General features: G+C 32.8%; 3 protein-coding genes across 5 annotated transcripts in view; 2 read left to right on the top strand and 1 right to left on the bottom strand.

The window, feature by feature from the left end:
* The window catches only part of LOC144849200 (uridine 5'-monophosphate synthase-like), a 34,055-nt gene extending 25,542 nt beyond the window's left edge, over nucleotides 1–8,513 (top strand). For all 3 annotated transcript variants that reach the window (XM_078706246.1, XM_078706247.1, XM_078706248.1), the window contains exons 2-11: nucleotides 967–1,062; nucleotides 1,317–1,478; nucleotides 1,585–1,688; nucleotides 1,803–1,977; nucleotides 2,290–2,421; nucleotides 6,078–6,211; nucleotides 6,702–6,916; nucleotides 7,101–7,199; nucleotides 7,588–7,700; nucleotides 8,082–8,513. In XM_078706246.1, the coding sequence (XP_078562372.1) occupies nucleotides 967–1,062; nucleotides 1,317–1,478; nucleotides 1,585–1,688; nucleotides 1,803–1,977; nucleotides 2,290–2,421; nucleotides 6,078–6,211; nucleotides 6,702–6,916; nucleotides 7,101–7,199; nucleotides 7,588–7,700; nucleotides 8,082–8,156 (1,305 nt within the window). In that variant the 3' untranslated portion in view covers nucleotides 8,157–8,513. The remainder of the gene's footprint in view (nucleotides 1–966; nucleotides 1,063–1,316; nucleotides 1,479–1,584; nucleotides 1,689–1,802; nucleotides 1,978–2,289; nucleotides 2,422–6,077; nucleotides 6,212–6,701; nucleotides 6,917–7,100; nucleotides 7,200–7,587; nucleotides 7,701–8,081) is intronic.
* Nucleotides 8,514–8,577: 64 nt separating this feature from the next.
* On the bottom strand, nucleotides 8,578–10,462 carry LOC144849216 (uncharacterized). The gene is made up of 3 exons (XM_078706276.1): nucleotides 10,100–10,462; nucleotides 9,699–9,889; nucleotides 8,578–9,010 (listed from the first exon to the last, which is right to left on the bottom strand). The coding sequence occupies exons 1-3, from the start codon at nucleotides 10,368–10,370 to the stop codon at nucleotides 8,777–8,779; spliced, it is 696 nt and encodes a 231-aa protein (XP_078562402.1). The 5' UTR covers nucleotides 10,371–10,462; the 3' UTR covers nucleotides 8,578–8,776.
* Nucleotides 10,463–17,020: 6,558 nt separating this feature from the next.
* Nucleotides 17,021–23,636, top strand: LOC144848048 (uncharacterized). Its single transcript, XM_078704715.1, has 8 exons — nucleotides 17,021–17,143; nucleotides 17,323–17,652; nucleotides 19,970–20,218; nucleotides 20,684–20,938; nucleotides 21,170–21,306; nucleotides 21,776–21,820; nucleotides 21,929–21,973; nucleotides 22,180–23,636. The coding sequence occupies exons 1-8, from the start codon at nucleotides 17,104–17,106 to the stop codon at nucleotides 22,294–22,296; spliced, it is 1,218 nt and encodes a 405-aa protein (XP_078560841.1). The 5' UTR covers nucleotides 17,021–17,103; the 3' UTR covers nucleotides 22,297–23,636.
* Nucleotides 23,637–24,079: the final 443 nt, after the last annotated feature.

Here is a 24,079-nt window from a genome sequence, read left to right as displayed (position 1 = left end):
ACAATCAAGGTTCCTGCCTCACCAACAACAAAAAATGTTTAAGCTTTTGCTCACATTGCCATTGTTGTGATTTTTAGGTAGCACTGTAATAGTCTAATAGTACAAGCAACTAGGCTTACCGTATCAGTCCTGCTGTCCTAATAATAGAGAGGTTTCGCAATCTTACGAATACGATAACGAAAACGGATACGTCACGCACACGTATTCGTTTTCGTAAGCCATAAAAAAATAGAGAGGTTTCGCAATCTTACGAATACGATAACGAAAACGGATACGTCATGCGCACGTATTCGTTTTCGTAAGCCAGTAAAAATCTGTTTCGCATGGCAATGAAATATTGAGGGCCGTCCAAAATATGACTGCGGTAAATTTGAGCGAAGCGCAGGTACGTGTTGCTTGGTGCTTGGCTGCCTAGGCCTAGCGTAACATCAATGCGAGTGAGGACTTTAAAAACTGCTATTTATCAAAATTGAGCTGGCATTTTAGTAAATTACGTTAGTAAATTACTTTCAATAAATCTATAATTATATTATAATCATGAATCATTCCTGATTCAAATGCAAAATGTGCAAAATAGATCAAAAACTATACTCGTTTTGTAGTTACGAATATGACTGGTGATATTCGTCAACACGAATACGCTTTACGAATATGAAATGGGGATCAGCTCAAAAGTTTCACAAATGCGTGACGTATCCGTTTTCGTTATCGTATTCGTAAGGTTGCGAAACCTCCCTAATCACACAAATAGTAGAGCAATACCAAGTAGAGTTAATTGTTTTTTTTGGTTCCGTGTATGCAAATCAGGTTATCGTAGCAATGCCCTCGTTCACCCAACATACGCTATTCACAACAATGGATACGTTTGAGCCCATGAGCCCAGCAACCAATTTCAAATACAACTGATTGCTAATGGTGCTCCATACAAATTAGTTTATATTCTACTACTTTTTTAATGTTGTTTAGGAAAAAGTTTCTGACCTGTTATGGGATGCTGTTACTTCTGATGTTGAATTCAAGCATTTATGTGGCGTGCCATATACTGCATTGCCACTTGCTACAGTGAGTGAACATTTTTATTACTACATTTGATTTCTAACAAACGATACAAATTTAGAAATTGTCCGGAAAAAAAAGGACGATGGAGCATGGAGTACTCAACCAAGCATTGAAGAATGTAAAATTGTATATATTTAACATTTTTCCATAGAAATAGAATATAACTTTAAATACAGGAAATGGTAGCTGCAGACCCTCCACTACTAAACTAACAACTAATTAACTAACAAATCCATTATAAAAAAATTTGTTTTTAGTGTATGGCTGTGAAATACAATAAACCAATGCTGATTCGTCGAAAAGAAGCAAAAGATTATGGAACTAAAAAAATGGTTGAGGGTGTTTTTGTAGAAGGTGATAAATGTTTGATAGTAGAGGATGTTGTGACAAGTGGTACCAGCGTCATGGAAACAGCACAAGTAAGCTTAAAATTAGACTATTTGTACCCAGAGTGTGTGTGTATAATGGAAGGAAAATAATAATAAAGACTGTTTGTCACTGGTACATCTTTTTATTTTATTACAGAGTTTGGATCAGGTTGGCTTGAAAGTAACCGATGCTGTTGTATTACTTAATAGAGAACAAGGAGGAAAGAACATGCTTGCATCTAATGGAATTCAATTACATAGGTAGTAAATTGTATTTATACACCCATGGGGCCAAATAAGGGATTATAATAAAAAAAAACAATAGTACTGTATAACCCATCTATAACCTCTTAACATTCTGATTCTGGTGTTTAGTGTACTAAAGCTATCTCAAGTCAGTAAAATATTAGAGCAAGAAGGAAAGCTTAGCAAAGAAGTTGTAGATGAAGTTGAACAGTTTATTGTAAAAAATCAGTTTCAAAATGGTGCCGTGGCTTTAAAGAGAAAACAAGAAAATAAAGAAGAGAGTGAGAAAAAGAAAATTAAACAGGTTTGTAAAAAATACTACATTTTCACTTTCACAGTTTAGAGATGTGATAAAAATGAATGGTGAGATATATAAATGATGTTATTTTTACTTGTGCAATGATAGAATTATACAAACATAGATAAATACAGTTTCCTCTTTTGGCGAATTGCATCACAAATACTACCATCCACCTTAATCTAATCTACTACAGTTTAAAATATAAATGGGTGTGTTGAAAGTATAAGTTTACTTTAAACGTTATTGAAATAAATAGGTGTTAACCTGGGTTAAGCAAGAATTGTAGAAATGAATAATTCTTTATTTTGTTCTCAGCGTTTAACATACAAAGATAGGAAGGAAGTGTGTTATCACATTGTTGCTCAAAAACTACTGGATATCATGGAAAAGAAATCAACAAATTTAGCATTTTCAGTCGATGTTACAAAATGCCAGGAAGTTTTAAAGGTAAACTTAACTTTACCATAAAAAAAAATACTGAGAAAAGAATTATAGAATAATAAGCAGTGACTCTCCTACTACGAGCAGACCTCCCAAGTCTACCGCTACTCGCGGTAGTCTATTGTTTTTAGTACCCATCTACCGCTATAACTACGATTTCTACCACAAGAACAAAAATCTCCTTTGCTTTAGCTTTTCATGAGGTAGGCCTAGTACACATTGTTGGAAAGGCTTGGTGCTTTGGTTAAAAAAATCAAAACATGAGACAATTCATTATACAAATCATTTCAAGTACAAGAATTCAAGCCCTGCAAAATAGGAATAAACAAATAACAACCACTGTATGTAACAGTCAATTATATCAATAAGTAAATAAATGCACCAATCCAACAATGAACAATCACAATATAATAGTACCTCAAGTTATACAACACCAAACGTATGACACAGCATCAACTCGTGATAACAACTCCTGACTATTATACCTCTGAATCTAAAATAAATATTGTAAATGCAAGTTTCATTAATTGTAAGCATGATTATAGTTAACATATGGTAAATCAGTTGCTTATACATATATACAAGTTAAGCTTAGTACTTACAAAATAAGAACATAGCAAGAGCTTAAACACAACGAACAAAAGAACCCGCACAGCCTTATATCAGAACTATAACATAGCGAGAGCCCGAAACACAACGAACAAAAGACCCGCTCTGCTTACGCACGGCCTTACTATCACACAGTGTCACCTGTATTCCAATTACAGAATGACTACGCAGTGCCCTCAATACTCAATAACTTCCAGATCATTACACTTATACCACTCCCTACTGTCTATATTTATTTGCAATTATTATGCGATGAACGAACTTGTTTATTTAATATATACGAGCAAACCATGCCTGTCTTTCTGCAACCACGGCCTTGACACAGTCGGATCTGCATGCACAGCTAACCAATTTAATAATGATTGAGGGGCAACAGGCTGATCAGTGGCAACTGCTATTAGAATATTGTTTCCTTTTCTCCACCCCCACTATGTGGAAGGCAAGGAGTGACCTAACCATTTGAACTTAAAGATATACTCTGTATGAGTGTTGTTTAGCTGCTGCACTAGTATAGGTAGAAGACTTGACATGTTAAAATAGCTGCTTGCTGTTAATTTCACCTTCACAGATTTTTTATATGCTACAAATCTGTATTTATTTAGTTTTGCAAACTTTTCAGCTCCATACGAAAAAAAATTGTTAACCTGCAGTAGCAGCCTCCTCATGTGTTCTGGATTGCTGTGAAAAAATGTTCATTTTGCAACATAAACTTTCTCCCTGCTTCTGTGCAAGTTTAAATGCCTTTACTTTTTCTGGTTCTAAAGTTTCAGCAATTCCAAAGGCTTTAGATACTATTAAAGTATCAGCATCTGACTCTGACTGTAATACATTGATTCCATTTGATAAAAGGACCAAGGATAATGTGTCAATAAGTCGTGTCTTGTTGCAGTCTTTGCTCTTCTGTTTTTCTCAGACAACGTGATTGATGGTGATCCATTATAGCCATCAAACACTAATGTGGCACCTTTATGGTAATGCTTGAGCACGTAGGCTCTGTATGCCTCGCATACAGCTTGGTATGTTGCTCCTTTCAGCCAAACTACAGCATGCAGTAAGTAGCTATCATCAATATTTACAAAGGTAGCATTATCCGGACTTGTTTTCTGACTATCTGTTGAAGGCTTCAACATTTTTCAGAGTGCGCTTTTTTTTAGTTTTCCATATTTGCCCATCTGAAAAGAGAAATTGTGCCTGTGGAGCTATCTCAAATTGGGGAAAGGTTTCCAATTCTGCTCTTGCACTGCACTGCAATTTTAATGACTATGTCTTCCCCTCATATTTTGATTGTGCTGTTCATTGAAGCAAGTGACTTGTGACAAATGGCAAAATATCCTTGCTTTGTGAACTAGTTACATTCCCTTTCAAGCATTACATTGGGTAAATCCATCATTTGCTGAACATACAACTGAGCTGATTTTGCATAGCAAGATGTCCAGCAAGCAATGAAAGTAGGATAGCATTTGTTTAATTTTATAAAGATGAAGCAACCAGTTTTCTGATCTCTCTGCCAGCCATTACAGAATATTCATACCACTGAACTTCTTTGTAATTGACAGAAAAGCCAATACTATTTAAACAGTTCATGTGAAGCATATTTTCAATGAAGGTAGTAGACTCCCACTTTAAGAAATAGTGGTGAAATGAATGAACTTGGTCGACAGGCATTAATCAGAGCATGTGATATAGCATTACATCTTCTCGGAACGCTAGTTTATTTATGACCCCTACTTTTCATAATGCTTTTCATAAAACATTTCAATGTATCTGGAACAAGAACATGATGAATACAATTGGGGATGGGTATGTATCACAATCATACACTCTAAGCTTATAATTGATGCAGCTGTTTCTACTGTCCGCCTTTTTCATTTGCTGGATCTGAACATTTTAATTTGTACCATTTTTCATGTAGAATGGCATGGGCAGCATTGCTAAAACACTAGGTTTTCCAGGGAAATTTTAAAATGGTTATTTTTGTACCATAGTGCTCTAATAAATTTGACTGCAAGTGTTTTACCTTTGTATATCTTCCAAATGTGTACTGGTGGAAGTGTTCCAGAGCATAAACGATTGTGAGCATCTCTTTTTCAATGACCAGATAGCGCTTCACTGTTTCAGTTAATGATGGCGTGCGTAGGCTACTGGTCTGCATTTTTTGAGTAATGCTGCATCTAGGCCAATCCCACTTGCACTTGCATCACACTGTATTGTTAACTCGGTATTCCTGCATAGTATGCTAGTACCAACATTGCCATGATCATCTGTTTTATTTTGTCAATCGCTTGTTTTTGCGTGTTTTCCCCAGTGCCACTCTACGTCGTGTTGTCGGAGCGGCTGTTAGCTCCTGTAGCATTGTTTGCTCATTTGACTTTGTGTAGGCTCAGGCCAGTGTTTTTGTCTTGGTTTATACTGTATACTAGCACTGGCACCTAGGTCTTATCTAGTTATTCCCTTGTTTCCTGTGTCTTGGTTTAATTGTTATTTAATGAACAGTTTCTGCAGACTCCATAATTTTGTGTGATGCTTAATAATTCCTGCCAATATTTATGGAGATATCTAGGGTTAAATCGTCTCATTTTTCTAGGAATCTTCTCTCTCACTCTCATAAGTGGTGCTACATACGATCAAGTCACGTATTATTCAGTCCTGCTCTCGGTAGTCGCAGTCCTTTATCAGAATTCTCAAATCTGTAATTTTTTATTTTTCAAATAATTGTGCTTGTTGTCTAAATCGGTAGCGTTCTGCAACCACGCTCACTTGTGGCGCAAAATGAGTTTCTAGAATAAGCAATGCTCTAGTATAACAATTTTCGTCTGCTTCTCCTAGTTCCGGTAAAGAATAAAAAATTCTTTGGCCCTCAGGTCCTAACGAGTGTAGTAACATAGCCTTCTTACGTTCGACTGACTCACCCATAGCCGCCGCAGCCAACATGTAGTTCTCGAAGAGACACCACCATTGTCTCCATGGTATGGTAGGTTCTCCTGCCGTGGGTAGAACCAATTAATTATATAATATAAATTAAACTGTAATTATTTTTTCCCCTCTCAACTCAGCTTGCCGAACTTATTGGTCCTTACATATGTATCCTTAAAACTCATGTGGATATTCTTGAGGATTTTAATCAAGATTTTATCAAGTCTCTTCAAGCCTTAGCAGACAAACATCAATTCTTGTTATTTGAAGATAGGTAAAATGTCAGATTCAATGAAACATGAATATGTATGATGTTATGCATGGACATATCGGTAATCATTAGTCTTAATATCTCTTCCACACAACAGCATTTATGTAAATAAAATTCAACCCATGTCATTTCATAAGCACAGCTTTACCACCTCATGTGCTCAGAAAAATTTGCTATTTTAATAATAAAATTCTAGTGAAAAATAGTGTGTCCATGCTTACATCATATGTCATGTATATTCAATTAAATAGAGAACTGATAATTTAGCACCTCCATAATTTTTGCCTTTTATTTTACAAATTTGACAATAAAATGCATTCTAATTCATAATGCATTATCCTTTTAAAATTCATTAGTAGTAATGTAAATGGTTTATTTTTAGCTACACAATGAATTGTTATCCATATACTGTACTATTTATTATTTAGTGCAACATCAATATTAGTTTTCCAGTATCTACAATTGTCATATTTATTTTTCCATTATAAATCAGAAAATATGGTGATATTGGTAACACAGTGAAACTGCAATATGGATCAGGCATGTACAAAACTAGTGAATGGGCTCACATTATTAATGCACATACAGTGCCTGGAGATGGTGTTGTGAAGGGCTTAAAAGAAATTGGGTTACCAAAGGAAAGAGGATGCCTATTGATTGGTCAAATGAGCTCCAAAGGAAACCTAGCAACAGGCTCATATACAGATGGTAACAATTCAGTATTATTGAAATATTACTAGGGGACAATTGCACAACATGATATCAACCATATCATATTACAATAATCACTCTGTCAATTACAATAAAAGAGTTCATGAAATATAGTTAATGATAATGTTTGAAATAAATACAAAATTTATTTCAATATTTGGAGTTGTTTTTTTTTTTCTAGCATCTGTCTTGATGGCGGAAAATCATTCAGATTTTGTGTTTGGATTCATTTCAACTTCACAAATCTCACAAAATCCAAAGTTTCTTCACATGACTCCAGGTACAGTAATGTAAAAAAAGAATTCATTTATGCATATTGCGGTGTTTACAAACAAAATAGATGGCGCTGTTGTATTTCACTGTAATTTGTACACTAGATTTTTTTTCGTACACAAAAATGTTTATAATGATTGTTTAATAGTGCATACTATTGCACGCCATGTGACCCACAATCGTCCAATCAAATGACAGGAATTTATTTCGGTGTTATATAAATATGTGTAATATGCATATTTTGTAGAATTTATAATGATAGTAGTTTTGTGCACAATTAAAGAAAATGGTTCTATAATTTATTTTGGTTATTTAGAATATAATTATGAAAAAATGGATTAGATAATATGTTTTACTTTAAAGCAGATAATTCAAGTACTGTAATTATTTGACAGGTGTAAAAATGGCTGTAGGTAAGGATAATCTTGAACAACAATACTTGACCCCAGAAGAGGTCATAGTCAATAGGGGAAGTGATATTATCATTGTTGGTAGAGGAATTTATCAGGTAAAGTTTGGTTTTTTTAATGTCTATAAAAGGAGTATAAATTTATGTTCAGACGGCCTCACATCTGACGTAAAGTTACGTCAAACATGAAATTATACAAGCATGTTACTTCCGATGAGTGTCCACAAAATGATTAAAGCCTGTTTTGTAGACGTAACGTTAAGGTGTGTTGCATTGAGTTGCGTTGAATCTTCAAATCGTTAAAAGATGAAAATAAATAGCAATAACAGTGATCGAGCTGGACCACTAATATTTACACATTTTTACGCAATCGTCATAGTTTTTTGGTTCTCTCGAGCATTGTTGGGACACACGGACGTGAAGTGTTTTGAAGCGATTCGTAACATTAATTTTTACCCCCTTTTTTGTTTGTATTCACAGGCAGAGGATCCAGTTAAAACAGCAATAGCTTACAAAGAGGCTGGATACAATGCATATCTACAAACAATAGTGTAAACAACAAGTATCAGGCCTGTGATTTAAAACAATAATGACAACATTGGGTGATGATATGTAAAATTTATGAATGTGTTGGGAAGAGTTGAAATGGCTACCACTCTTGATTTTTTTATATGCACTTTATTAAATTTAATTTTCAGCCATATTTCTTCTGCTGCCAAAACACTGAGTATAATGTATATTTAAGGTTAATTAGAATGGGAAACATTTCATTCAACTCAAACTGTCATTTCATGCTTGGGAATAAAAAATATAGGTAAAACAAAAATAGCATTACATTGGTTGCTTATTTGCTATGCTTTTGTAGGTAAGGACAGTTGTGGAGATTAAAATAAAAATACTGTAAATACATAAGACATATTCTCTTTTTGTTGCGTTTTAATTCAATCAATTTTCTAAACAATACATTACTGTTCTTAATTGTGCTTTAGCTACACTGTGTACAGTTAGATTTGTATTTGTATTAATCTTTACGTACTAGCTATAAAGTATTTTATAAACACATTACAGTACCATATAGCCTGTTTGCTATTTCAAATCGATGACTATAACAATCAAAATTGTACTTAAATTACCCACATCAGTATTGTAGTGTATTATTATGTCTGCACTACTGATTAGAAATCTTTAGTAGCGCAGTAAATGTACTTTGCAGCGTCATGGAGAGATTCGGTGTCGTAGTAATGAAGTAGACGTTCCTTCCATACTTGCCATGTGTCTGCATCATTTAGCTTGGGGATTGGTCGGTTCAGTAGAGTAATTGGTGTACCTGATTTATAATGCTCAGCAACCCACTGTACAGAATCACGAATGCCGTTCTTCTCCGTATTCATCAAGCACTTGCAAACGTTCTGGAAAAAATTGATTTAAGCTCAGATAGAATATTTAATTTATGTAGGCCTACATTAAACCAAAGTATGTAACATCACGACGAAAAAAACATGATTTTCTCTTAGAATTGGTCAAATACAAAAACACAAGTTCTGCTACAAAAATCGGACTTTTTTCAGCAGTTCAGTATGTACTGTTACATGATTCCCCAGATGATGAAAAAAAGTGGAAAGTTGGACGGTGGATAATTGTTGATATAGCGCGAAGATAAAATAGTATATGCTGATTAAAATTTGTGAAACTGCAGATTTGTTATGTTACATATGGAATTCTGGATTAACGAAAAGTAATAGGACAAGTAATAATTTATGGAAAAAAATCCAGAAAACATAAAATCAATATTGTCGAACATGAAAACGAAAAACAAAGTATGCATAAGATATAAACAATCATTTGTTAGAAGAGATGGTACTTCTTTAGAAAAGACACTTCGTCTAAAGTCAAGATGGTTTGACAGAATAACCACTTTGATTGGACAACCCACAGTACACATATAATGTATCAATGAACTGAATACCGACCTACTTGGCGATCCATATTGTAGTCACGAGTCGTTAACATGACGCAATCGAATGAATGAAAACAAAAGTGAAAAAAATCAAAGTGAGAAAAGATAGAAAATGTTTGAATACAAGTGTTGGTTCTTACATCCTTTGGAGGGTTCATCTTGACGTTTGCATTGAAGTCTTCTAAAACTTTGTGCCAAAGATCCCACATGTGGAATGTGTGCACCACTCGTTCAACTGGTGACCAGAATTCTCCAAGACCATCGTCTGACTTGCCAACATGGCTCAAGATCATGTCAATAACATTCATTGTTGGTGTGGAAAAGTCGGATCCTGTAAAATAGTTTGTCATTATAGCATGTTTTCTCATTGAACACTACCCGGTGACGAGGATTTTTGTTTTTGTTGTCTATTTGTTCCTTATATCTAGTCATTTAAATTGTATCACTAGGTTATTAGGCCCATGGCCCTGTTGTTTATACTTGGCCGTTTCCAAAATACTGTACTAAATTAATATTTGTAATGTAATGTAAATATACCTACCAGTTGGCTCATCTGGTGCAAAAGGCACAACCTTTTCTGGTGCAGAGACATTTAGGTTTACGGTTGGTACAGAGTTTTTGACCGTAGCTCTTGGATTGAACAACTGGAGACCTTGTACAGTCATAGAATGGACAGCATGTGCTATATTCTCGCTGAAGTTATCAGATAAATCCGAATCTAATTTGTTACAGTGCTTCTTGATTTTGACAGTTAAAGAACTGCAAAGAGAAGCACAGACCAACAAACATACCAAACCTGTTAGCTTCGCCATTGTTTCGTATTTGATAATACTTTGACGATTGTTTAACTTTTTATAACAAGACTACTGTATATCTTTTGTTGGATCGTTAGTTATATAGTAATAGTCCTTTATATTGTTTGAAATTTAGGTCAGAGATCAAAGTTCTTTACATTTATTACACACAATCAATGTCTGCGTCTCATCAGAAACAAATTTAAAAGGACATGGCGTTTCATGTAATGCTAGTGCGCCATGACTTACATTTTAAGCATTTTTAATTCTCGACGCTTAGCAGAGATACAATTACATTTTCAGCTACAAATGGTATGGCTATCATAGTAAGCATACCTGTATCTTCTTTATCGAGATAGGTAAATAACCACTTAACGTGTTATCATTATCATGGGTTATTATAATATCATGTGATTGATCACGAGTGGTTTGGTTACGTCATCATGATCAACTTACTTATTCGAAAAATTGAATACATAAAAGATATTGTGCGACTAGCTCGTGTTTCGTATTCATATAGTGACTAGTAACTTAAACAGTATTAGAAAAGTAATTAATACAAAACGAGATACACATCACTGGTTGAACATCATAAGAACGAGTTTGCTATCTGATCATCTACCTATGATGGAAACCTTAAATGTGTGCAGCACCAGCATACAATATCTTAAGAAATTACTCAAATTCCAATATAGCTAGAAACAAATATATTGCCATGGAAAGAAAGACCATGCATATTCACATGCATCTGTACCTTAAAGTGCAATAGCCTAAATGTGAGGGATTTGTTTTCTTCTGTTTTTGTTATGTGCTGTATTGCCAACACCCCCACCCCCCGTTCCCAACTAAAGGATTGACGCGGGTCCTGCATAAACAAAGCTTGCGACCACCGTGGTCTGTAACAAGGCAATATACATGGCTGCAGTCGCGTGCGCAAGTTTGAGTTAGTTACCGACCAACCGACCGACATAGTGAGCTGTAGAGTCGCGTTTATATACTATATTATATACTGCTATAATAATATATGTGTGCGTGTTTAATGAGAACAGGTTACAATACATCGTGAATTCTGATGTGCTTTTGAGTGTACGCAACTTTTAAAAAAAATATAGGCCTATTTGCAGGTTAAGGGTTACATATAGACAGTCCAGTGTGTTAGTTACATGTTGTATTTGACTACCTTTTCATGCGCAGCCAATGTGATACGGTAAACTACGGTGGCCTATAAGTGTCACGGCAACTTTCAAAAAATATCACGGCAACTTTCAAAAAAAGCCACGGCAATTTGAAAAAAGCCACGGCAAATTAAAAATAAAACATCACGGCAAATTAAAAATAAAACATCGCGGCAATTGAACAAAAATACCACGGCAACTTAAAAATAAAACACCACGGCAAATTAGTATTGAAACACCACGGCAAATTAGTAATGAAACACCACGGCAAATTACAGAATGCCACGGCGGAAGTGAGTTACCACGGCGGAAGTGAAACCTTTGGAATCTTCGATTTTTTCTGAGGTAAGTAATTATTTGTGCATTCATTTTTAAGTTGCCGTGGTATTTTTGTTAAATTGCCGCGATGTTTTATTTTTAATTTGCCGTGATGTTTTATTTTTAATTTGCCGTGGTTTTTTTCAAATTGCCGTGGCTTTTTTCAAATTGCCGTGGCTTTTTTTTTTTAAATTGCCGTGATATTTTTTGAAAGTTGCCGTGACACTTATAGGCCACCGTAGTAAACTGATCATTGAAGGAGTCGATACCAATGGTGCATGCCAATCAATCAATATTACTATTATATTCAGCAGAATGTCTATACAGCTGAATAGGCCAGAATAATAGGCAGGTTGAGATATGATATGTGTATGTTTGTAGGTTGAGCTTAGTCATTAAATACACTCTTAAGTCTTATCACAGAAAACCGAATAAATATAACGCGCACGGTTCGACCAGGTACCCTTTATAAAGAAAGTGTACCTGTATTTACATCATTGAGCATTTATGCACTGCGAATGATACAAGTGGACTATATGCTTGGGTAAGGTAGGTAATATTAGCAGCGTTGAGAGAATTATTAAAAATTACAGAGAAACCCAAGATGTATACTCGATCTTTATGCACCAAGATATACTCATACGTCAAATATTTCTCTAGGATGACAGTGGCTGTCGATGATTGTATTGTATTTTAGAAAATTGAATACAAGATGCCATCCAGTTGTGTTTTTACTGTAACTGAAGGTGTGCCATCCAGTATTGTTGGAGTAGCTCGGGACGGGTTTCCTATCTACGGTCCAATCGATGAAGACGGCACAAGATTGACATCAGCTGATCTGGACGAGTGTCATGGTAAAATTAATGTCTTCAGGCGGGGAATATCGCTACCACACTACATGATTTCCCCTACATTTTAGGTTGTTTCAGAGGAACTGTATCATTGGGAAAAGGTGGAGGTGGTCCACCAGACGGTGGTCAGCCGGACGGTCCACCGTACTCTACCACAGTGATCCCTCCAGGCAGCGGATGTCAAAACATCGAATTTACGCTGCTATTGTTAATGTTTTCATTGTTCTCAATCCTGTGGATAGTTTAAACACGGATAAATAAGTTTCTCTGTGATTTAAATAACAATTCACTACTAAAAGGATATAAGATGTAGTTTATTTTTAAAATGAAATTTTAGCCGGTGTGGTAGGAAAATGAGAACTGGTTTTCTCATTCCTGAAATGTTTACATTCTTTCTTAGTTTGGAAAGTGTAATAATCATCCCATAATAGGCAAAAGGCATAAAATGACAATGCCATGATACAGATAATCAGTGCCTTTGATCTCAATGGAGATACAAAAATACAAAATGCTAAATTAAATCGTAAATAGCAGACGTCGGCAGACATCAGCTAGGCTGAAGTTCAACGATGTCGAAATTTAAATTTACTGACTGACTGACAGACGGACGGACCGACAAACCAGGCTTAAACTGTTTAACATCAGTTAATGTATTGACTGAAAACCAGAATGGTGTTGGCATGGTAAAATGAGCAAAAATGGCGGGTTGTATGGATTACAAAACATCGTTGAGTTGAGTTGGAATAAGTCGAAATATATCTTAAGAATTTGTCCAAACGTTCAGAAAATGAAAACAATGAATCTAATACATTATCTGTTAATTTTGGTTTGTTTCATATTGATCCTAATTTGCATAGCAGTCAGGCGCAATCCTTTTGGCGTAGTCCAGTACAGAAAGGAACACAGGGACAGTGAACACACGTCACTAATAGAAGCATTTATAAAGATATAGGCCTATATAAATAAACTCAACCTTATGGTGAGTAATTATGTTTATGATTACCAGCAGTAACCCGGTTTTTTCTACCTTAATGTGGTTATACTAATTCGCATGGGTTAAGTAAGTATAATAAAAGCGCACTCCTCCCTGATAAAAGTACTCTGACAAATTATAAAAAAAAAACAAATTGTATCAAGAATAAAATTTGGAACTATTTACGGCCATTTATTTTGTTATACACGAAGAATTCCTTATTGAAATATCTATAAGCTAAAAAATGAAAGCAATAGGCCTACTGGATATGGAACTTTATTGTGTTAAGACGTTACGAAAATAAAAGACGCTAAAGAAAAATTGTGCTGTGTGAATATCTAGGAACGCATCAGAGAGGAACATGCAGATTGAACTCAATCAGTCGGCAGTTTAAAACATTTCGATGATAAAATATGAATTGGTAATTTATAGATTTAAGATTAAGTATTGCTTACGGACTTGAAATCAACACAAAAAAGTGCACATGGTGGTGGTAGTAGAAATTAGATGATGCACGCGGACACTAATATAAAGTATAAAATACCAAAGTTTATTTTAGGTGTATATTTCGTTGTTTATTATTTGATATTTTGTTTGTTAATTATGCTGTGAATTAGTGGTCACATTTACCTATAAATCAAAGGGGACATAAATCGAATGAAAACGACCTAAATCATACAAATGACCTCATATCGCTCACACATTTTCCGTATTATTTTTATTCGTTTTATGTGTGTTTATTTTTATTCATTTACATTTTTTGTTATACCTATCTTTGTTATATTTTTTGCTACTTTTATAATTAAATTGTGGTCTAGTTTTGATGTTTTTGCTATAAGCTGTGGATAGGCTACTATTTACACATTTCGCGGATTTGAACTCGAAATTACTAAGCATTGATATCAATGGCGAACGGCGTTTTGTCTGTTTCTGCTGCATAATTACTCACTGGGCTAGCCGTGATTTATGAAATTCATTCTGTTCCAAGGATAGGTGTAATTAATGAGAACATCGGTCTATACGGTTGGTCGGCTGCCGAGACTAAACATTGTTGTGATTTGGCGGTCCGGCATGGTATTGGTAGATCCGGCATGTATGTAAAGATGCATTGTCCCCCAAAAAACATGAACAATGAAGATTAATTATTTTGTAGTTTTAATAAAGTTAATCCTTTCCGTAAAAACAAAAACGAATGTTTTCTCATATAAAATGCCAAAATAAATGGTCAAATTCAACCATGGATAACTATTAGGCCTATGTGACATTAAAATGGCATATTCAACATAAAAACATTTAAAAAATTATTTTTTCAGGGGGACAATACATCTTTAAAGGTTTTGATTTTATGTTTTGCTGTTTCACTTTTTGTTAATATCATTATTGTAGAACGCATAAATTCAGTGTGTGCCAGTGAAATAAAGCTCTATTTTCTGCCTATGCTTTTCAGGTTTGCTGTTTTATAGCCCTCTTATCTATATATAAATTTACGTAAGGGCAAAATTCGGTAAATCGCGCGTTATTTCTAGAATGTTTACTCGATGGTATATAAAGTTGGTTAGTACTTTCGGTACTGATTTTTACCACCTGATGTAACCCTGTTTACTAATTAAATTGAGTTCGATAATTAGTTAATGACAATTAGAACGAATTTAGGTTCAACGATTAATTGCCCCAAATAGGGGTGTTTTCCGATCGTGGTATACACTGTCAATCTTGGATGTCAATCTTGAAAAATACCCGAAGTCAATAATACGAGGATGCTTTGCATTTTTCTATCGCCTCCTACGATAATTGCTTTTAATGGCTGAAAACCGGTTGAACAGCTCGAGTACAGCATCATAATGTTGAAGACAGGCCGATTTTCTTTAAAAAATACTATTTTGATAGATTTAATATACGTTTATACAAATGTATTGATTTGCGATGAATGGAACATTCCAATCTCTCAGACTCCCAGTTTGCTTCTCAACGTTTGTATTAATTAATAATTATAAAAATATAAACGTCGTAGTGGTGTATCGTTACATGTACTTTACTATTTCAATCGACTATAACAGGGACAGTTTTAAAAAGGTATTAAATCGTAAATGTTTTACTGTGTTTAGTGGTATATTATTGATAGGCCTATAAAACATTTAAAACAATATTTCGTTACTGAGTGGATAAAGAATATATTTAAAAATTGTTCTTCCCATCCTCTTCCCCATCCCTTAACTCTAATGTTATATACAAAACACAAATTGGGTTTGTTTAAATGAGTTCAAATTAAAAATTTGGACTCATTTTTAAGACAAGTTTCTCCTTCGAAAGTAGGCATAATTCCCAGGGTTCTAATTTTAGTTGACTACATTAATCATCGTGTCTATTTATTCGTTTCTGAAAACGACAATGTATTTATAGTCCTGCGGTATGTACATTTGAAATCGCAAGTTTTTTTACGCTAAATTACTGTGTATTCGAGAACCATCTGTGGACACGATCATCTAGTTATAGAAATTATGTGAACAAACAGAGAAGTGATAAGAAACAATAACTGTGGAGACAATTAAGTCCATTATAAAAGTAGGCATAAACCGTTTTTATTGCTGCTTCTGTATTATATTATAATTATCAAATATAATAGTTTGTATATTATTAGTTTGTATTGTATATTACTACAGAATGATCGATTATTTGAGGTTTTCTTAACTTTGATTAACTATGGCCTTTTGGCCTAGGCCTTTTTTACATTATACAAACAGTCATTTATACAGACAAATTTAACAACATTAAATACAATATTACTATTATATTATACAATATTTATGAAGGAAAATATTTATAGATTTAAATATATATATATACAAAAGCATAATAAGAATGGAAACAAAAACAGCAATATATGTCAAAAGAATTAAGTAACCATTATGTTTCGAAATGAAAATAAGGTTAATGAAACTCACAAAAGACCATCAAAATAAATAGAATAAACATATAAACAGATATAGAGTTTGTATTGTAGAATAAATTGTTTTCACTTCCTTCTGTAAATGTATTTTGGTAAATGGTTTCGTTTTCTGCTTCATCAAATCTGTTATAAACAGTACTACGTTTAGACGATTTGTCAAAAGGCTACGGCCATTTGTTTTGGTATAATAAATGACAATATCAATCAGACTTTAAAAAAAATAGTAATATAATAATAATAATATCAATATGAAACGTTTAGAACACAATATTTAAGGAAAATTAAGAAGCCCAGCTGCATAAATGTGACCAACCCATGTGCGACTATTCAGTTTCATTCGTGGATTGCCAAGTATGAGTGTGGATACTGAGTGGATACCGGACCATTTTATTGAATTTGAACCAGGAAATACTAGTAGGCATAATACTCGAGAATAACGGACGGTTCAAATGTATGTAGGAAATTGCTGATAGTTTGTAACCTAACAATGTATGTTACATTTGTGTTGATATTGCTCTCACACCTTGGTAAGTCGTAATCATAATTAATGTTGATAATTAATTTGTAAAACGTTATAAACTTAGTTGCCAGGTTTATGAGGAAGATCGTATTTAACCAGTTAAATAGATTTGTATATTACTTATTAGGCCTATTGAAAAATGCAAGTATAATATTTAATTGTGTAGGCCTACATTTTCAATTTCAGTTATGAATGGACATACATTTCCAGTTACTGTACAAGATGTTAATGTCACATTAGGTGAAGATGCTATTATCAACTGTGTCTACACACAGCCACACATTATTGGTATACAATGGTACAATAGTACTTCAACGGGAGATGGGATAAACATTGTTGTTAGTAACTGGGACACTAATCCAAATGATAGATATACAGTTAATATCACCACACAACCTGATGTAGCTACTCTCACCATTGCAAAAACATTGTTATCTGACGATGGCTATTACCTATGTCAAGTTATAGATTCCAATTTAGAATTTGGTTCAAACATTGGGAAACTTAATGTTCACTGTAAGTATCAAATTTCGTTATTATTAATATAACATAATTATGATTGGATTATTATGAATAGGTTATTATTATAGGTTATATGCATTATCATGCATATAACCTCTTGATTCTGTCAGAATATTTATTTATTCTTTCCTTAGCACTATTTTGTCCGTCAATTATCTTGATATCAGTTTCATTTAGGTAAGTAAATTTCTCAGAGAACATTCCTTATGGCCAGGAATCGATGTGGTTATGTTTCGGTGCGCAATCAAAAATTACGCGATCTCCACGAAATCACGTTTGTAATCATATCTTCACAAGCATGAATCACTTTTAAACAAAATTTAGTACTCATAAATTTCAGGTCATATTCCATCATATGGCAATATAATTACGTGCGTAGCGCATATAACGCATGCGTACGCGCGCCTAAAATTTTCAAAATTGTCAAAATTTATTTTCGATGAAATTAGATACGTTTCATGCAATTTAAACGTTTAAAAAATTGCCATGAGTGCGCAGATTTTTGCACGCGCACTGCGCGTTATACGTTGATGCGCACTCTTTGTCCGATTTCTGTTGTACAACCTTTCTTTAATAATATAATCATATTTTATTCACGTTTCAACTCGAAATTGCGTTATACGAGCACGTCAAAAGTGACGCACGTATAAGTTAAAGATGTATTGTCCCTTTGACTAATTCCAAAAAAATAAAAAAAAAGATTTCGAAAAAAATTGGGTCATTTTGAAGTATCATAATAGTTATTAACTTTCACCAAAAATTAGTCGAAAAAAAAAATCATTTAACTGAAATACAGAAGTTTTTTTGTTCAAAAAATAACTTTGACTTCCAGTCAAAGTTTTTGATCAAAACATATCTCATAATGCAACATGCTTTTTTGGCTACTCTGTATGCATAATCATAAAACTTTTTCGTGATCTGTGTGAGAACACCTTCTCACCCGTGACGAGTTGTAAACAATCCTAATTAGCATCATGCATAATGCATACTCGTATAAGTATATATTTGACAGTGCATCATTTTTTTACATTTTTAAAGATGTCATCATAGTAAAAAATTATAATTCATTGCGGTATGTAATAATCTATTTGCACCAAAGTGGTTACTGCATAGTAAATACACGGAGGAATTTGTCTACAACTTTTAGTCAGTTGTGTATGGCTCGCTGGTCTGTGCTCGTGTCTATGGCATTCAAGTTACCGAGATCGAGTCTCACCTTGGGAAACGAAATAAAATTTTTTTTTATTATCCGTATTGTTTGTTCAAATTTAATTCTTAGTGTATAGATTTTTCACATGATTTATAATGAAATCTAGATAAAAAGTAACGTATGTCTTTATTATTATGTAACAAGAACAAATGTTGTTTATGACATTATACGCATATGGATCTTGGATTGGATTGTGATACCGGCTATTGTATTCGCGTTAGCAAGGTCCTATCATATATTATAAATAATTAAAGATTCTGAGAAAAATAATCAATCAATATATCTTTTAAAAATCAATTATCTTTATTTAAATCAATGCATATAACCTATAATTCGTCATAGTGACGAATTAAATCTAGTTGCATATTAAATTTTAAAAAATTAATTTCCACAATCAAACATATTATGACATTTTATTTGATCGGATTGTGATACCGGCTATTGTATTCGCGTTAGCAAGGTCCTATCATATATTATAAATAATTAAAGAATCTGAGAAAATCAATCAATCAATATATCTTTTAAAAATCAATTATCTTTATTTAAATCAATGCATATAACCTATAATTCGTCATAATGACGAATTAAATCTAGTTTCTTCTTGTATGTGTATGTTAAACTTCTTTTTTTGCTTTGTTTGCATATGCTTGGTCCTCAAGCTGTGAACAGGGATGTATGTAACATTCTCATGTCTATTTGTGAATAAAGAACTACTTGTTTTGTCCTAATAGACCTGATTTGGTTCACTCTGCCAGTCTATAGTCTCATGTTTAATTCGACAGAAGACTGTGGTAGAATACAACCGAAACGTCGAGAATAAATAATTGCCTTAATTCGCTTTGTAAACACACGGTGTACCGCAAACTGTTAGATTTACTATTTTTAATCCTAAATTAATTAATAAATTCAAAACTCAAAGCAAATATTTAAATGCACTCAGCAATTTATTTTGCTTATTTTTTTTTTCTTCATTTAATATTTCATAGTAGTGCATTACGGGTAAGAAATAATAAATTAAAAGATGAAGTTATTTTTTTTCAGTATAAATGTTTATGTTCATCTTGAAAATGAGAAATAAAAGTGAAACAATTGATTTTTCAGATTTAACCGGTACTGTCACCATTAATTCCACTTCTAATGATACTGATATTGTAGTTACATGCTCTGGTTCAGTTGATGGTAACCCGGTTCCAAATATAAAGCTCTATAAAGACGGTAATACCATTCTTGAACAATCTGCCTTACCTCTAACATACATGATCAGCAGTGTAACAGAAAATGACAGAGGAAGCTACATGTGTGAAGTTTACAGCACTGCTCTCTCGACAAATAGTTCTGTACTAGAACTGCGTAAGTATTCAATAATATATGTGTGGTTTGTTGATTATGAACTAATTCAAAATGTGATGAAAGTAAACATAATAGATTATAATTGAACTGGGTTTGGTGTAAAAACAAATTATTTTGTTAATACAATTCTATACAATTTTTAGAAATAGATTTTATACCAAAACAATAAAAACAAACAAATAAATAAACATACGATATTTGACGACCTAATTTTGTAACTTTAAAAACTGTATATATAAAGAATCAGTCTAAGAGGTTTATCAGATTGTCCTATTAAAGATACTTGCAAACACTGATATTGACATTTTTTGGGAAAAAGCAAGATTGTTTTAAATTAAATGTACTATCAGCCAACACAACACTTTGAATCAACAAAAACGCCCAGTTTTTAAATCTCGTAATGTAATACACACATTTGTTTCGAAAGAAATTCTAATTTCAAGAATGTCTTAATAATGTATTCAGATAAACCAACAATTGAGACAGTAGAAAAGGATAGTATTGAACCTGGTGTGGCATATGTTATCGCCCCTGACATTCAAGCTAACCCTCAAGAGGTAACTTACGTTTGGAGCAGTGATGATGTTAACGACGTAGATACAAACCCTGCAACATTCACATTTACTTCATCAATGGTTGTTGGCACAGTTCATAACATATCACTGAAGGCTACTAATCTCATTGGATCAACTTCAAAGAAAGTACGAATTACAGTCTCAGGTTAGTATGTTTTTTCATTCGTTCGTGAAAGAAACAAACAAGTATCGAACTATCTCCAACTTTTAATGATTTAACAAGCAGTTGACGCCTTAAGTATGGCAACAACAAGTCATTACTTGTCTTGCAACCTCACTTACAGCAACGTTCCTTTTACCAATGCGTGCAGTATCTGACAGATAAAAATCAGTGGAAGATAAGTGTTTATTTAACTTGATTTGTGTTTTTCTGTAGAGTCGTCAAAGCAAGCTGAACACAATAAAGACGTCAGTGATAGTAAGAGTTTGGTCATCGGGATGTTCTTTGTAGGTGTCTTTGTAGGGGCAATTGGACTTTACATTGCAGAAATTACTTACAATAAGATAAGAAAGGTATTCCTCGATAATAGCAATAATTTTGTACACTTTACCATTCTTTATGAAACCGTTATTATTATCTGTATGATAATTTATTAAATGAGTTAATTGATATAATAATTCATTAAATGAGTTCACTGATGAATATAATTTTAAAAATTCCCTAAGTTGTAGAGAAGTAAAGTAGCATAATACTTTATTAATTCTACAGTTTGTACGCAATGTGGATCTGCTGTTTATTCATTTTGTTTGTATTTTATTTAAAAAAAAAAAGATAATTATCTCATAATAGCGGAAAAAAGAAAACCAAAAAAACATTTTACTAATTTGCAATTGTGTTAATTATTCTTTAATTATTGATTTATAGAAATAAACTTAGTTATGGTTTAAGTATATATATTTTATAATTATTGAAATAGATTGAATGCGTTAGACAATATCCTGATATGAATTTTTAATTAATGTTTATTTATTTATTCTGTAGAAGAAGTTTCCAGAGAAACAAGATACTGAAAAAAGAAAACAAGATGTGAGCATTTCATTTAAATACAATCTAAGAACTGACTGATAGGCTAATATATACGCTTAGGCAATTATGCTGAACCGAGTGTTTAATTATTATGTATTTATTCTTTAGAGGAAATTGCCAGAGAAACAAGGCACAGAAAATAGAAGCCATGATGTAAGTATTGTTTGTTTGCACAGAACAATCAGTATAGACAATCAAAAAATTGATTATTACCATGAATTATGATATTCTATATTTCGTTTATATTTAGTATTATATTTTTATACTTAGGCCTATGGAATATATGGGAGGCAGTGGCACAGATTATTATTATGAATTATAGTCTATATTTCATTTATATTATTTTATTATTATTTTAGACTTATATGGAATATATGGGAGACAGTGGCACAGACAACCAAACCTACCAAGACTTACAACATACAGTACAGGAGTCAGCTTATGAGAACGTTAAGCCAGGAAATAAATATAACTAGAAAAGTGATGTTAGAAATGAATAGAGGAACAATATAATATTAATAATAACCAAATGATGTGACGAATTGTTAATGCGTTATGAACACAAAAAAATACACACATCATATACAAATGTGCCTTAAAGAAGGTCAAGACCAGCTTTTTTTATGCTTTGATTGATTGATACATGGTTTGAAATTATTTTTGTTTTTTAAAAATTCACATACAAATATAAAAATGATTTAAAAAGATTAAAACTTGGTAAAATACAGATAAAACACATCATTTAAAATACAGATAAAGTACATCGTTTGAAATACAAAATACAAGCAATATTGGTGTGTGAAAATGGTATAGCATAAAATGATCAACGTTTAAAAGTTTCATTGAATTGCCTCATTGCAGTAGGGCAAATATAGTATGCTATTTGTTTTTCATCTTGGGTACACTAAGCCCCCTGACTTACTAAAGACAAGGTGAGGTGTCGCACTTTGTAATAACAGAAAGATAAAAGCATAGTAGGCCTAATTTAAAAGATATATACAGAACAGTTAAAAACAAATTTTCTTTTGTATAAAAGACATACAAAAAAAATGTAGGATCACTTAGACATTAGAGTTGCTATATTTAGTTTATAAATATGTTTCCCAGTTACTTTTATTCTAGTTTCAGTTGGTAAAAGATTCCATTTTTTTGTTGCTCTGTATTTGAAGGTTCTTTTACCTTGAGCACTTTTACAACTTTGGCTACGGGTGCTTTGGGGTGGAGGGAGTCATTAAACTTAAACATTGAGGTTAAAAATGATGGTGAATGGCCATTAATGTATTTCAAAGTTGTAAATAGTAGATGTTCCCTCCTCTTTCATTTAGTGTAACCCAATTAAGTGTTTTAAAAATATCATTTATTAGTGTATATTATTATATCTGCGTATAACAGAACCTAATCTATTTAATAATATTTGAAGCGTATTTAAATTTTGATTTGTACAATAAGTCCATACAGCACTACAATAGTCAAACAATGGCATTACAAGCGAATTTGCCAGCATAATAGTTGTATGAGATGGTAAGTACTATTTCACAGGCCCTATTACCCCTATTCGTTTAGAAACTTTTGATGATACACTATTTATTCGATCTATTTATTTAATAAGAGACTAGTACCAAATACTATAAGTTTAGTTTTTTTAACATTCAAAGTCAATCTGTTGTTATTTAATCATTTTGATATTTTAATAAAATTTGAGTTTAGATTGTTTTGCAGAGTTATAGGATTTGAGGAGCTACATAAAAGAGTGGTGTCATCAGCGTACATAACACATTTACAATCAACAGCATCAGGAAGAGAATTTACATATTATATAATAAATAACAAAGGACTTAAAATAGAGCCCTGTGGAATTCCAATGTCAATTTCTCTTAAATCAGAAATTGAACTATTTACATTTACAACTTGTGATCTATAACTTAGATATGAAGTAAACCAATTTTAGGCATCAATACATATACCAATTTCCTTAAGTTTAGCAATAAGTAACTTGTCATTAACAGTATCAAAAGCTTTTTTTAAATCTAAAAATATTGCAGCAGTTACATTACCATCATTATAATTATTTAGAATATAGTCAGATACATCTAAAAGTGTACTTGTGGAATGTTTCTTTCTAAAACCAGATTGTGATGGGTTTAAAATATTATTATTTGTTAAAAACTTATGTTTAGGAACTATATGGTTGCACTTTTCACTATTGTTTGCAGTTATATCATTATTACAATTCTTATTATTTAATTTTTACTTGTTTAA

This window comes from Antedon bifida, chromosome 7, assembly GCF_963402885.1.
Source record: "Antedon bifida chromosome 7, ecAntBifi1.1, whole genome shotgun sequence".
NCBI classification, from domain to species: Eukaryota; Metazoa; Echinodermata; class Crinoidea; order Comatulida; family Antedonidae; genus Antedon; species Antedon bifida.
Note: the sequence above shows the minus strand (reverse complement) of the source record. Positions and strands in the feature narration are given on the sequence as shown.